Below are 15,208 nucleotides of genomic sequence, written 5' to 3'. Positions count from 1 at the left end.
TATGTCATGAGATTGCTAACCTGCTTGTTTGCCATTGTGTGTGATGCTTGCCTATATATGTGCATGCAGAGGCCAAGTACCAAGATCACAGGCATGTGCCATAATACCCCACAGAAATACATTTCTAAGAGTTGTTATGTTGCCCATCAATGGGAGCTGCTGGCCTAGTGCCAAAGCATGGGTCATAGAAAAAAATAATTTGAGTAGGAGAGGGCAAGTCACATAGATTATCACAAAAATATCATCTTTCTGGTAGGGGTAGGAAATACTGCACGTGGCCTCTGAATATGCCAGCAAGTGCTCAGATCAGCTTTGAAGCCAGTGGACAGCAGCACTGTCATGGGGCCTTAGCCTGGAGGTGGAAGAGCCAGCCAGATGGAAGGGGCTGCATTTAAAACCCACCCAGTAGGACTTAAACCCTGCCTGGTTCTGACTTCCTTTTGAATTGTCCCTAACAGATTGGACCTCTCCATATCAGACCCTTTTAAATATGCATGAAGTATTCTACTGCATTTATGATACTCTGTCTTGTGATACTTTAGGGGTATGATTAGCATCATACGCTGCTACTAGTGTTTATGGTTTTAAGTCCTGTCCTCACTGCATTTAAATATTTTTAATAGGAGTCTCTGAGTGTGCGTGTTGGAGGTCGATCGATGGATGAATGGTTTTGAACAGGTAAATATAGTTAGGTCTAACAAGTAAGTGTAGCTGCAAAGGTAATTGGTAGCATGTATTTGGAGAGTAAATTGTTGCTTCCAGTCATAATCCCCCATCCCTAGCATTTAGAAACAAACAAACAAACAAAAAAAAAAAAAAAAAAAAAACAGCCTTGGTGCAGAGGAATATAGCAAAATTGAATAGCAGGAAAGGACAGGCTTGAAATACTGGTTAACCAATGAACCAAGACCCATTAGAGTAAATTACTGAGTATGGGAACATAGCCCCATTGCTGGCTGGCTGGGACAATTCGATGCCCTGGCATCCATTTGTTTAAAAGGCAGCACACAGCCTCATTTGCAGTATTGGCATGCTCGGAGTAATGGAAGAAGAGATGGCCAGAGAAAGAGGCGTATGGAGGCTGTTCTGCCAGAGAGGGAGCAGCGGCCTGCTTACCAGTGCGTAGGTTTGCTTCTTGGTAACCTTTTTGCAGGCCCATGTGGGAAGAGTGTGGAACACGCTACCAAGGAGATATCCCAAAGCTACTTCCTTCCTTAGACATCTCAGATAAACAGATCACAGAGCCGCAAGTGCTTTACCTCTGACATGTGCCCTGACAACTCCTGAGAGCATTTTATAGATCCAGAAAAAGAAAAGGGACATCAGATCCTTCAAACAATTAATTGAGAAAGAATAGCCTGTCACTAGGAGAGCTGGGAGCCCTGCACCTCAGCTACAGTTTGGTTAGCTATGGTGGACCCTGATTGGCTGACGGATTTCTGGAGTCTAGTTTAAGCAGATGTTGTCTAGACAGACGCTGGAGACATGCTCTATTGCTGTGACCAGGTACTTCTTTTAGGTTTTGCTACTGTGGATGGGGCTAGATAACCCAGTGCTTGTGCTGTAGATCTGTAGCGGCCTGTAGAAGCCAGGCAGCACGTAACAACTGTCCATCTGCCCCTGGAGTCATCATTGGCCATGTGTTCTCCTTAGGAACCTGTCCCTGGCTGCATCCACAGAGGGCCTCTGGGATCGCCTAGCCATACTCCACCTTACCCAGCAGATGAGACCCTGAAACCACAGCCTTCCTCTGCCACCTTTGCAGCATCCCAGAGACCTAGCACAGTGTCTGGGCTGATAGGATACTTGCAAATGTCTCAGCCACAAAGATAAGGCCCTGCCATTCACACACTTCCTGCCTCCCCAGGCCACCATACCCCGGGTGGCTCACTGGAGAACCACAGTGCTGATCCTGAAGAGATGCTTTTCTTCTGTTGGTTTGGCCTCTAGTTTATTAGGTACTTACTGATACCGTCAACTGTAGATAGGGCTGAAGTGCAGTGAAATGGCTGCCTGCATGAAGTAAAATTCAATAAAACCGCATTTTAAGTGAAAAATCAGTATAAACACCAGGCTTCTTTGCCATGGAAACAGAGGTTGCTTAGAAACTGCCTAACGGCGAGTTCTAAATTTTTTAAAGTCAAGTTATCATTTAAGCTACACAGCCCTACAGGTTATTGAGAGATAATCACCTGCCTCAGGACATGTGGAGGCATGAGGCACAGCTGAGTGCCTCCTGCGCTCAGAGGACCAGGTAATCTCTTGATAACTGTGCTCCCTGGAGCCACCAATTTGGGCCTGAGGGAAGGAGAAAGGAGTTTCGTTTAGGAGTTAAATAGTGTATGTATATTTTTCAGAAATTGTTTCTCTTTGGGTTTGAAAAAAATGGTGAAACTGGCCATTTGGCGTGTTCAACACCGTCCATCGCTGCCATGTCTGAAGATAGACTGGGGACTCGGTCCAAGCAGTTGCCTTGGTCACTCAAAGCAGAAGGCTTGCCTTTGTCTTCTGGCTTGACTTTGTAGAAAGACTGGGTGGGAAGTGGCCCCAGACAAGGAGCTCCAGAGCTGGGGATCAAAGCCAAAGGCTCTGGAGCCCTTAGACACAACCTCCCAGGCCTCAGGCTCAGCTCCAGTGGCAAAGCCAACAGGGCTCAGGTTAAGAATTTGTCAGTGTTTAGGGTTCAGCAGACCGCATGCCTCCCACCCAGCAAGAGTGCAGCTGCGCCTGCCAGCCATCTGCTTCCATGGCACCGGGTTCATTTCCCACCTCAGGCATGCAGAAGGTAAAATACGTGTCCCTGATATAACAGCCAAAAATAGAACCCTGTGGCTGAGAATTGGGCCCCATCGAGGCACCGAGATACCGTGGAGCGGAGTGAGACAAAAGACAAATGCCTTGCCCTTCTCACACTGCGCATATCCACAGTGGGCCGTGCTGCTGGAGTTGGTAGTGATCATTCCTCAGCCTCGAATGCTCTTTGTTCTCCCCCACCCGTCTGTGCGTGCGTCTGTCTCTCTCCCTCTCCCCTCTTTCTCTGTCTATATCACTCCTGTGTCTCTGTGTGCGTGTGTCTGTGTCTCTCTCCCTCTCCCCTCTTTCTCTGTCTATATCACTCTGTCTCTGGAACACTGCTGTCATTAGACACCCAGGGACAGTGCTTCCCTGCCTTTCCCTCCCCCACCTCAGCACAGTCCCAGTGGGGAGGCTAGGCTGCCTGTGGTCATCCTTGAGAGAAAGTGGAAGCAGCTTCCTGAGAGAGGACGCTGATTTGCCTCCTGCAGCTGAGGCAGAAGGAACTTGCTTGCTGTTTGCCTCACTCGGGTATCTAAGCAAAGCACTGACAGACACCCAAAATGATTCCTGAGAGTTTGACTCTGCTTAATAAAAGCAGTGACCTCTGCACATGGCTTGCTTTCTTCCCTGTTCACATTTTATTTGGAGATCTCAGAGGGTGAACACAGCACCCCATTCAGCCTGTAGTCAAAGCAGATTTTTGGGCCATGGTACCTTCTGCTGACTGCTGCCCAGATACAAGTATTCCTTGAAGGAAGAACAGCAGCAGCTGGAGAAATTGTTCCAGTTCTTGAAGTAGAGGGGAAAAAAAATCAAATGAAATCATTTGCATTCTAACAGTCTTTGGCACCAAGGAAAAACTGTCAGCAGTGTCCCATGCAAACAGAAGTACTCTTCCTGGGTTTGGTGGTTTATCATTCCCTCACCACTCTAATTATCAAAGATATTTTTGTTTTTAAACAAAAATTGCCTCCCACACAGGCGCCATCGCTTTTCTGCAGTGAAGTGGAAACGGTGAATTAGAATATTCTAATCACTTCTTCAGCAACCACTGAATAGGTTATAAACACAAGATTATTCTAAGCTAAGAAACTTAAAATAGTTTAGGCAAGCTGCAAAGTCTCCCTACACACATGCACACATGCACCCACCCCTATTGTCTCCCTGTCCCCAGCCTAAGTCCATCACTCACAAAGAAGAAAGCAAAACTGGCTTCAAAGAATAAGAGGTAGCTCTTCCAAGAGCACTGGCTTGTCAGATTAATACAATTAAAAACCAAAAATTACGTTTTATTTAGCAATCATTTTATTCCCATTTGCCACTCAAGGGTGCACTAGCGGGCCTAAAATTAGTAACTGTTGAGAATGAGATCTGATTCACCAGATAGGCGTTGTGTTGTACACTGTATTAATGCTCCTCAGCTCCCAGGAGGAATCAGCTCCAGGGCCCATAGGTATCAAGTCCTTTGTGTAAAGGCAGCATGTCTGCAAAGCCTGGGCCTGTGGTGATCGCTGACAAATGGAAACACATAGGGACAAGGACAAAGCTTGTGTGTGTTCAGTACAAATGGAATTTGTTTTTCAGGTATATTAATTCACTAGTTAAATCTGGGGCAGAGTCACAAGTACAGAGGGCTGATGGTGTTTTTAGCTGGTAAATGGGCATCATGTAGAAATGGGCATGAACAACAAACATGTAATGTGTGTAATATGTGTGAAAACTTTGTAACAAAACCCATTCCTGTTTATGCTGATTTCAAAACTGAATTTAAACCATGCTTGGAGGGTAGNTTGTTGCTTCCAGTCATAATCCCCCATCCCTAGCATTAAAAAAAAAAAAAAAAAAAAAAAAAAAAAAAAAAAAAAAAACAGCCTTGGTGCAGAGGAATATAGCAAAATTGAATAGCAGGAAAGGACAGGCTTGAAATACTGGTTAACCAATGAACCAAGACCCATTAGAGTAAATTACTGAGTATGGGAACATAGCCCCATTGCTGGCTGGCTGGGACAATTCGATGCCCTGGCATCCATTTGTTTAAAAGGCAGCACACAGCCTCATTTGCAGTATTGGCATGCTCGGAGTAATGGAAGAAGAGATGGCCAGAGAAAGAGGCGTATGGAGGCTGTTCTGCCAGAGAGGGAGCAGCGGCCTGCTTACCAGTGCGTAGGTTTGCTTCTTGGTAACCTTTTTGCAGGCCCATGTGGGAAGAGTGTGGAACACGCTACCAAGGAGATATCCCAAAGCTACTTCCTTCCTTAGACATCTCAGATAAACAGATCACAGAGCCGCAAGTGCTTTACCTCTGACATGTGCCCTGACAACTCCTGAGAGCATTTTATAGATCCAGAAAAAGAAAAGGGACATCAGATCCTTCAAACAATTAATTGAGAAAGAATAGCCTGTCACTAGGAGAGCTGGGAGCCCTGCACCTCAGCTACAGTTTGGTTAGCTATGGTGGACCCTGATTGGCTGACGGATTTCTGGAGTCTAGTTTAAGCAGATGTTGTCTAGACAGACGCTGGAGACATGCTCTATTGCTGTGACCAGGTACTTCTTTTAGGTTTTGCTACTGTGGATGGGGCTAGATAACCCAGTGCTTGTGCTGTAGATCTGTAGCGGCCTGTAGAAGCCAGGCAGCACGTAACAACTGTCCATCTGCCCCTGGAGTCATCATTGGCCATGTGTTCTCCTTAGGAACCTGTCCCTGGCTGCATCCACAGAGGGCCTCTGGGATCGCCTAGCCATACTCCACCTTACCCAGCAGATGAGACCCTGAAACCACAGCCTTCCTCTGCCACCTTTGCAGCATCCCAGAGACCTAGCACAGTGTCTGGGCTGATAGGATACTTGCAAATGTCTCAGCCACAAAGATAAGGCCCTGCCATTCACACACTTCCTGCCTCCCCAGGCCACCATACCCCGGGTGGCTCACTGGAGAACCACAGTGCTGATCCTGAAGAGATGCTTTTCTTCTGTTGGTTTGGCCTCTAGTTTATTAGGTACTTACTGATACCGTCAACTGTAGATAGGGCTGAAGTGCAGTGAAATGGCTGCCTGCATGAAGTAAAATTCAATAAAACCGCATTTTAAGTGAAAAATCAGTATAAACACCAGGCTTCTTTGCCATGGAAACAGAGGTTGCTTAGAAACTGCCTAACGGCGAGTTCTAAATTTTTTAAAGTCAAGTTATCATTTAAGCTACACAGCCCTACAGGTTATTGAGAGATAATCACCTGCCTCAGGACATGTGGAGGCATGAGGCACAGCTGAGTGCCTCCTGCGCTCAGAGGACCAGGTAATCTCTTGATAACTGTGCTCCCTGGAGCCACCAATTTGGGCCTGAGGGAAGGAGAAAGGAGTTTCGTTTAGGAGTTAAATAGTGTATGTATATTTTTCAGAAATTGTTTCTCTTTGGGTTTGAAAAAAATGGTGAAACTGGCCATTTGGCGTGTTCAACACCGTCCATCGCTGCCATGTCTGAAGATAGACTGGGGACTCGGTCCAAGCAGTTGCCTTGGTCACTCAAAGCAGAAGGCTTGCCTTTGTCTTCTGGCTTGACTTTGTAGAAAGACTGGGTGGGAAGTGGCCCCAGACAAGGAGCTCCAGAGCTGGGGATCAAAGCCAAAGGCTCTGGAGCCCTTAGACACAACCTCCCAGGCCTCAGGCTCAGCTCCAGTGGCAAAGCCAACAGGGCTCAGGTTAAGAATTTGTCAGTGTTTAGGGTTCAGCAGACCGCATGCCTCCCACCCAGCAAGAGTGCAGCTGCGCCTGCCAGCCATCTGCTTCCATGGCACCGGGTTCATTTCCCACCTCAGGCATGCAGAAGGTAAAATACGTGTCCCTGATATAACAGCCAAAAATAGAACCCTGTGGCTGAGAATTGGGCCCCATCGAGGCACCGAGATACCGTGGAGCGGAGTGAGACAAAAGACAAATGCCTTGCCCTTCTCACACTGCGCATATCCACAGTGGGCCGTGCTGCTGGAGTTGGTAGTGATCATTCCTCAGCCTCGAATGCTCTTTGTTCTCCCCCACCCGTCTGTGCGTGCGTCTGTCTCTCTCCCTCTCCCCTCTTTCTCTGTCTATATCACTCCTGTGTCTCTGTGTGCGTGTGTCTGTGTCTCTCTCCCTCTCCCCTCTTTCTCTGTCTATATCACTCTGTCTCTGGAACACTGCTGTCATTAGACACCCAGGGACAGTGCTTCCCTGCCTTTCCCTCCCCCACCTCAGCACAGTCCCAGTGGGGAGGCTAGGCTGCCTGTGGTCATCCTTGAGAGAAAGTGGAAGCAGCTTCCTGAGAGAGGACGCTGATTTGCCTCCTGCAGCTGAGGCAGAAGGAACTTGCTTGCTGTTTGCCTCACTCGGGTATCTAAGCAAAGCACTGACAGACACCCAAAATGATTCCTGAGAGTTTGACTCTGCTTAATAAAAGCAGTGACCTCTGCACATGGCTTGCTTTCTTCCCTGTTCACATTTTATTTGGAGATCTCAGAGGGTGAACACAGCACCCCATTCAGCCTGTAGTCAAAGCAGATTTTTGGGCCATGGTACCTTCTGCTGACTGCTGCCCAGATACAAGTATTCCTTGAAGGAAGAACAGCAGCAGCTGGAGAAATTGTTCCAGTTCTTGAAGTAGAGGGGAAAAAAAATCAAATGAAATCATTTGCATTCTAACAGTCTTTGGCACCAAGGAAAAACTGTCAGCAGTGTCCCATGCAAACAGAAGTACTCTTCCTGGGTTTGGTGGTTTATCATTCCCTCACCACTCTAATTATCAAAGATATTTTTGTTTTTAAACAAAAATTGCCTCCCACACAGGCGCCATCGCTTTTCTGCAGTGAAGTGGAAACGGTGAATTAGAATATTCTAATCACTTCTTCAGCAACCACTGAATAGGTTATAAACACAAGATTATTCTAAGCTAAGAAACTTAAAATAGTTTAGGCAAGCTGCAAAGTCTCCCTACACACATGCACACATGCACCCACCCCTATTGTCTCCCTGTCCCCAGCCTAAGTCCATCACTCACAAAGAAGAAAGCAAAACTGGCTTCAAAGAATAAGAGGTAGCTCTTCCAAGAGCACTGGCTTGTCAGATTAATACAATTAAAAACCAAAAATTACGTTTTATTTAGCAATCATTTTATTCCCATTTGCCACTCAAGGGTGCACTAGCGGGCCTAAAATTAGTAACTGTTGAGAATGAGATCTGATTCACCAGATAGGCGTTGTGTTGTACACTGTATTAATGCTCCTCAGCTCCCAGGAGGAATCAGCTCCAGGGCCCATAGGTATCAAGTCCTTTGTGTAAAGGCAGCATGTCTGCAAAGCCTGGGCCTGTGGTGATCGCTGACAAATGGAAACACATAGGGACAAGGACAAAGCTTGTGTGTGTTCAGTACAAATGGAATTTGTTTTTCAGGTATATTAATTCACTAGTTAAATCTGGGGCAGAGTCACAAGTACAGAGGGCTGATGGTGTTTTTAGCTGGTAAATGGGCATCATGTAGAAATGGGCATGAACAACAAACATGTAATGTGTGTAATATGTGTGAAAACTTTGTAACAAAACCCATTCCTGTTTATGCTGATTTCAAAACTGAATTTAAACCATGCTTGGAGGGTAGAGAGAGCGTGTAAAGGCACTCGCCGAGGAGCCTGATGTCCTGAGTTCCATCCCAGGACCTCTGTGGCAGAAAGAGAACCCATTCCTGCAAGTTGTCCCCTGACCGCCGAACAAATGCCATGGCAGGCATGTGTTCGAGCACACACAAAATATAAATAAAGTGTAAAAAAAAAAAAAAGAAAGGTTTTAGTAGGGACTGACATGTACTTTGAACCTTAGCAAAACCATCAAGAATGAGAAAACTGAAAACCGGGTATGACTGCTTGTACTCACCAGCACTTGGGGTGTGGAGGCAGGAAAATCCAGAGTTCAAGGTCAATATTGGCTACTTAGCAAATCTGAAGCCAGTCTGGGCTACAGTAGACCCTACCTCAAAGAAAAAGAAAGGAAAGCAGTGGGGAAACTGAAGCAAGACCATGTGTGCATATTCTAAGGCTACAGAGCTGTGATCCAGGGTAACAAAGTCTTTGACTGTTCTTCCTGGAAGGGGTATCCCTCAAAGTCATTAGCCAGCCTCCAGATGAGTCGCTCAGTCCTCAGGCAAGTGAGAGCCTGTTAGTCAGCAGGTATGCTGAGCCAGGGGAGACACCAAACACCACAGCCACATCCCTGCTGCTGAGAAACAGAGACCTGAGAGAGGAGAAGATGGAAGTCGCCTGGACTGAGTGGGAAAGCAGCCCCTCCAGCAGGTGATTCCATGTGTAAGCTGATGGGGCCAGCATAGGGAGGGCTTCATTCACACAGCCAGGTGTGTGGGGTTTACAGGAGCCTGTCAACTCTGGTGGCCCTCGTTCAGAAATAGTTGAGTAGACAATAGCCAAAAGTTCAGGTCAAGATGAAGGATTTCAGGCTGGAGAGATGGCTCAGTGGTTAAGAGTACTGACTGTTCTTCCAGAGGTCCTGAGTTCAATTCCCAGCAACCACATGGTGGCTCACAACCATCTGTAATGAGATCTGAGGCCCTCTTCTGGTGTGTCTGAAGTAAATAAATCCAAAAAAAGGATTCCATTTCTGGCAACATACCATGGCCCTGGCCCCTGAGCTCTGGGTTATGTTTACACAGGCCATCAGTGCTGCCTCAAGAGTCCTTGGCCAGCCTTTGATGGGTACAAATCCTGTTGGCCCTTGGACCCAGACCTCTAAGAAGCCGTGGCTCTGAGTAACCAGAATGGATTTCCCCAAGGCACATGAGAAGTTAAAGGCTTGCCCAGGTCCCCAGGCAGAGGTGATGATGCAGGGCTGGGCCTGTCATTCCTTCAGACTCCAGCTTTACAGTTAGGAGCTTCTTTGTGTCAATACTGCTCTCTTTGGACTAATGACTGTTTTACTCCGGGTCAGTGGGTCAGAAGCTGGGTGCCTGGGTTTTTAGGCTTTGGAGCCATTCTCAAGGCCCTGTCTTAGGATCTAAAGTGTGGTGCCTCTGCTGTTTGAAGTGACTTGCTCTCTCAGAGAGGCCAGTAAACAGCCCTTGGATAAGCAGTAGCCCTCCTCCCTGCCTTTTCCCTCCTGCCTCCCTTACTCATGAAGTCCTCTCTCCACAGCGTCTTCCTCCACCTGATGAGAGTAGACCCTGACTCCACCTGGCTCCTCCTGCATGAGCTGTACTGCCCTGTGCAGCAATTCACAGTCCCGCATCCCAGCCTTCACCCAGTGCAGCTGCAGGGGGCCACTCAGCCACAGAACCCCTATGCCACCAATGTGTGCCACCTGCTTCTTCAACTGCAGTGATCCTGCCAGACCCTGGCAGCCAGAAACTGAGCTGAGCCACCCTTCCTGGATACAGTTCGGCAACACAGTGGTGAAGGTGGATTAGACAGCGATCAATGTATAAATTGATCAGTCACACGACTGCTTACAAATTGGACTGAAGGAAAGTAGCTCACTGTTATTTATATTTCACTCTTTGTGTTTTCAGATGACATTGTCTGGTGGCTCTAAGAGTTTAACTCTTTAGCTTACTGTCTGCACAACCCCTCTGCTGCCTCACAAGTCCCCTACACACACATACACATATCCCTTGTGTTCCACACCCAAGTGTGATTCTCAGCACCCATTAGTAGCTCACAACCATCTTTATAACTCCAGTTTCAAGGGATCCAACCCCCTCTCCTGACCTCAAACACCAGACTTGCACATGGTGCACAGACACACTCATGAGCCAAACACTTATAAGATAAATAAATCTTTTCAAAAATGTCTTGATGAGAGATTTATTTCTTCATTTTTGGAAGAGAGCTTTTTTTTCTTACAGTCCTTTGCTTCGGGGTATGGGACAGGCCATGTTGCTCATGAACTTGCAGGAATCAGCTCTCTCCTTCCATCATGTGGTTCCCAGGGATTGAACTCAAGTCAACAGGCTTGGTGGAAGCACCTTTATCTCTTGAGACATCCTTCCAGCTCCCTCACACCCCATTTATTGTAAAGCAGTGTTACTCTATAGCCTTGGCTGTTCTGGAACTTACAACATAGCTAAGGCTGGCCTTGAACATGTGACAATTCTCCCTCAACTTGCTGAGTACTCTGATTACAGATATGAGCTATCACATCCAGCTTGATTTCATTTTTTCAGGTGTGAGCGTTTTGCCCACATGTATTGTGTATGGATGGATACCATGTGTGTGTGCTGGGTGCTGGAAGAGGCTGATCTCCCTGGAACTAGAGGTATGGGTGGTCGTGAGGCACCATGTAGACACTAAGATCCAAACTGGGGCCCATTGGAGTAGCAGCCAGGTGCTCTTAACTGCTGAGCAGTCTCTCTACTCCTCTATCAGCTTGGGTTTTGGTGGTTGTTGTTGTTTGTTTGTTTTTTAATTCTTGGTACTAGCATTCTAGCCCTGGTAAAAGCTGGGATGGATGTGGCTAAGTAGTAAAATGTGCCCAAGGCCTTGGGTTTGATTCTAGCACCACACACAAAATGTACTCACCTGCGTAAGCCAGGGTCCTCAGATTCTCTGGCCATTCTTGCTTCACACACAGTCCTGCTCACTTGTCTAGCTCACTGACCTAGGGATGATTCTCAGATCCTAGATGTCTCACACAAGCTTTTAAATGCCTACTGTGGCTGTATGTAAAAAGCCCAGTAGGGAATCCTTTAGTGATATCAAACGTTCAGTGTCTTCATTTCTCCATCACATCAGAATTCAGGTAAGCTGTATATACTGGGGTACTGTTGTGCCCCCGAATACTTCTTACTTTACAGCTTCCCCTTACACCTCTCTTTGCTTGAAGGGTTTGCTGTCTCCTCCGTGGCCTCCTATTTCTGCTGCATGGATTTACTAATTGCATCCACGCAGGGCCAGCTCCGACCCTTCCAGGACTTTTGTAAACTGGGAAACAGCAGGAGTGCTGAGTCAGGACCCCTTTTTTGGTCTTTGGAGGCGGGGGGGGGGGGGTCCCTGGCTTTGCATCATCCCCCGTAGGTGTGTTATTCACTTCCATCAGGGGCTATGACTTTCCTTGTATCAGCAGCCAGTGGTGTGCCCAGCTGTCACCACTCGCTCACTGGGTTGCCACGTCGCCCACTCAGGCTTGCCTTTGCCTGGGGCACCCACGCACCAGGAGTCTTCCCGTCCTCAGGCATGGGAAGCTCGCAGCTACCACTGATGTAGAAGAGGCAGAAGAAAAAACACTTAATTGTCTTTTCTACCTGAGGAACCTGGCACCAGACAGACCTTGATGATCCCAGAGATCAGAGCCTCACTGACATGAGGGGACACTGGACTAGTTCCACAGATTGCTGTCTGTCCTGCTAGGGCAGAGGGGTGACCAGCCCCCTCAGGTCTTGGTGGCCTCTGCAGATGAGTCCTCATGGGCTTCCTCTCTGACCTCAACAGCCCATCACAAGGCTGGAAGGGTCAGGGGTCAGGCCAGAGAGGAAAACTCTAAGTCTTAAGTCTGAGTTCTGGCTCCCCAGAGTTATGCCCCTCCTCTGCCACCACGGAGAGCATCGTCTCGCATGCCATTAAGCTGATGTCACAGAACTCTGGACAGCTCCCAAGACTTCACCTGGGCCCCCAAACTCAGAGCCCATGGCAGCACGTGGTATCACTGGCTCTCTCCCAGTTGAGTCCTGGGATGACTTTGTTCCCAACTCTATCAGGACAAAATGAGAGGCTAATCCACTCTCCAGCCTCTGACAAATGAGAAAACGGGTCAGCAAGGTGGCACACCTTATGGAGCATCACATAGCTGGTTACTGTGTGGCTTGTGTTCCCAGGGTGACTTGATATGGAGGGAAGTGACAGGGAGGGATTGTCATTGTGCTCCAAAACCGCTCTTACTCCACAAATAGTTAAAATAGACTAAGCTGCTTTCAAAGTCCAGCAGGCAGAATGTTATACTTGATCTGAAAAACTAATTAGTGTGCCTCTTATTATATTCAAACAACTTTAATGTTGAGCCTGCCCATCTGACTCGGGGTAGCCCTTGTTAGCATGGGTGTCACACAGTGGGCCTTCCCCCACTTCCAGCTTGCTGAGGCAGGAGAAGCTTCTCCTTCCTTACCGTATGCAGCAGCACCAACCCACTACAGGCAGACGGAGTGATGCCAAGCCTGCAGAGAGGCGGGGTCAGGAGAGCGAGGTCATCCTTGGCTATGCTGAGATTTGAGGCCAGCCTGAGATCCGTAAGCCCCTATCTCAAAAACATGAAAAGGGCTGGTGAGATGGCCCAGCTGTTAAAGGCTCTTGCCACACAAGCCTGGCAATTCAAATTCTATCCCAGATCCCATGTAAGGGTAGAAGGAGAAAATAGAACGCACAGGCACAGGCACGCACTAATACGCTCACACAACAATAAACGGAAGGATACGATTGAGGAATTGATGCCAGGCAGTGGTGGTGCACACCTATAATCACAGTACTCAGAGACAGAACAGGCAGACCTCTGAGTTGGAAGGTCTATAGATGGAGTTCTAGGACAGCCAGAGCTACACAGAGAAACCCTGTCTCAAAAGAGAAAGAAATGAAGGATTGGGTAGACAGTTGAGTTAATAAAATGCTTGCCTTCTAAGCATAAGGAACCAAATCCAATCCCCAGGACCCACTTAGAAAAGCCAGGTATGATGGCACTGTGTAATTGGGAGATGGGCCAGCTAGCTTTGCCTACTTGGTAAGTTTCACCAGGCCTGTCTCAAGGTAGAGACTAGAATGGAGGCTCACAAGTCTCTTACAGAAGATAAGCTCACAATGATAGCTCACAATCACTGCTAACTCTAGTTCCAGGGTACTCCATGTCTTTTGGCCCCCAAGGGGTTCACAGTGCACATACATACATGTAAGCAAAACACTCATACATATAATTTTTTATTATTTTTATAAAAAGGTGAATGGCAGATTTAAAATCTGGAGCTAGAGATGGCTCAGGGATTAAGAATCCTGGCTGTTCTTCCAGAGGATCCCGGTTCAATTCCCAGCACCCACATGGCAGTGCACAACTGTCTGTAACTCCAGTTCCAGACATATACTCAGACAGAATAGCAATGCCCATTAAACAAACAAATAAATAAATAAATAGGGCTGGAGAGATGGTTCAGCGGTTAAGAGCACTGACTGCTCTTCCAAAGGTCCTGAGTTCAATTCCCAGCAACCACCTGGTGGCTCACAACCATCTGTAATGAGATCTGACGCCCTCTTCTGGGGTATCTGAAGACAGCTACAGTGTACTTAGATACAATAATAAATCTTTAAATGAATGGTTGAATGAGTGAATGAATGGTGGGTGGCTCCTGAGGGGAAACACTGGAGGATGAGTTCTGGCCACTACATGTGCACCAACACACATGAAGAAAAATGAAACAAAAAAGTCTTGAGTGTATCTGAGCTACTGTTGGCAGTAAATGGTTCTGTTGAGCAGGGGAACATGGAACTTGACCTAGAGCATCCTCTGAAGGAGAGCATCCTCTGAGGGTGGCTGGAGATGCCATATTGTGGAAAGAATATCAGAGCTGGGGGAATCCTGCCGCTGCCTCTGAGTGACTATGAGCTTGGAATGGTCATTCATACGTCTGAGCCTCATTTCCCATCACACACATGCAGTTTCTGCTTCAGCCTCTTCCTATAGCTGTGTGAGGAGGAATCCATTCTGTAAACTAGTATCAATCGCAGTGGCTGGGCTTCCACCAGGGTGTCCTGCTTTCTAGCCTGCTGCCCATGGCTACTGCACAGTCCTCTAGGACACTACTTCCTGAGACCCTGGTGAGCCCTCAGCGAGACCCACCTTTGAGCTGAAGGGAACAGCAGGTTGGGGCTAGACAGAGACTAACGCAAGAATGCAAACACCAGGACTTCGGTGGGACCTGTAGGAAGGAGACATGCAATAGCCTGAGTGTGTTAAACTGGGAAAGGGCTAGCCTGGGAAGGCTGCTGCTGGCTGGCTTCCTTCCATTCTGCAGAGAAGAGTTCCAGGAAGGTGAAGGCTGGGGAAAGCAGAGTGTCCCAGCCAGGGCCTGGGAAATGCCGTGACTTCTCAGAAGGGGATGAAGACTGTGCTCGAAGGCAGAGGCAGCCCTGCCTGTGTCTGTCTACACACATGCTGCCTGCTGTGGGAGTGCTGGGGAGCCTCAAGCTAGCATGAGCCCCAAGAGGCCAGAACACTCCACAGGCCTCCTCTAGCCTTTGGCTCCTGTCCTGTTTCCCTGGTGTGGCCTTTGTCCTCAGGTAGCCTCTACCACTGTCATACCTGAAAGTAGCCAATCAGCCTTCTGAGTGCTGGGATTAAAGGCATGTGCTACCACTGCCCAGCCTGATACACACACACACACACACACACACACACACACACACACACA

The 15,208-nt window shown here is 47.8% G+C and overlaps 1 protein-coding gene across 2 annotated transcripts in view; it reads left to right on the top strand.

Annotated features, from left to right (window-relative positions):
- The window catches only part of Tti1 (TELO2 interacting protein 1), a 50,738-nt gene extending 40,119 nt beyond the window's left edge, over nt 1-10,619 (top strand). For both annotated transcript variants that reach the window (XM_021156698.2, XM_029474484.1), the window contains exon 8: nt 9,963-10,619. In XM_021156698.2, coding sequence (XP_021012357.1) covers nt 9,963-10,149 — 187 coding nt within the window. In that variant the 3' untranslated portion in view covers nt 10,150-10,619. The remainder of the gene's footprint in view (nt 1-9,962) is intronic.
- The last annotated feature ends 4,589 nt before the right edge of the window (nt 10,620-15,208 follow it).

Source organism: Mus caroli, chromosome 2 (assembly GCF_900094665.2).
Source record: "Mus caroli chromosome 2, CAROLI_EIJ_v1.1, whole genome shotgun sequence".
Taxonomy (NCBI): Eukaryota; Metazoa; Chordata; class Mammalia; order Rodentia; family Muridae; genus Mus; species Mus caroli.
The sequence above is the reverse complement of the archived record's forward strand: the minus strand, read 5'-3'. Positions and strand labels throughout refer to the sequence as shown.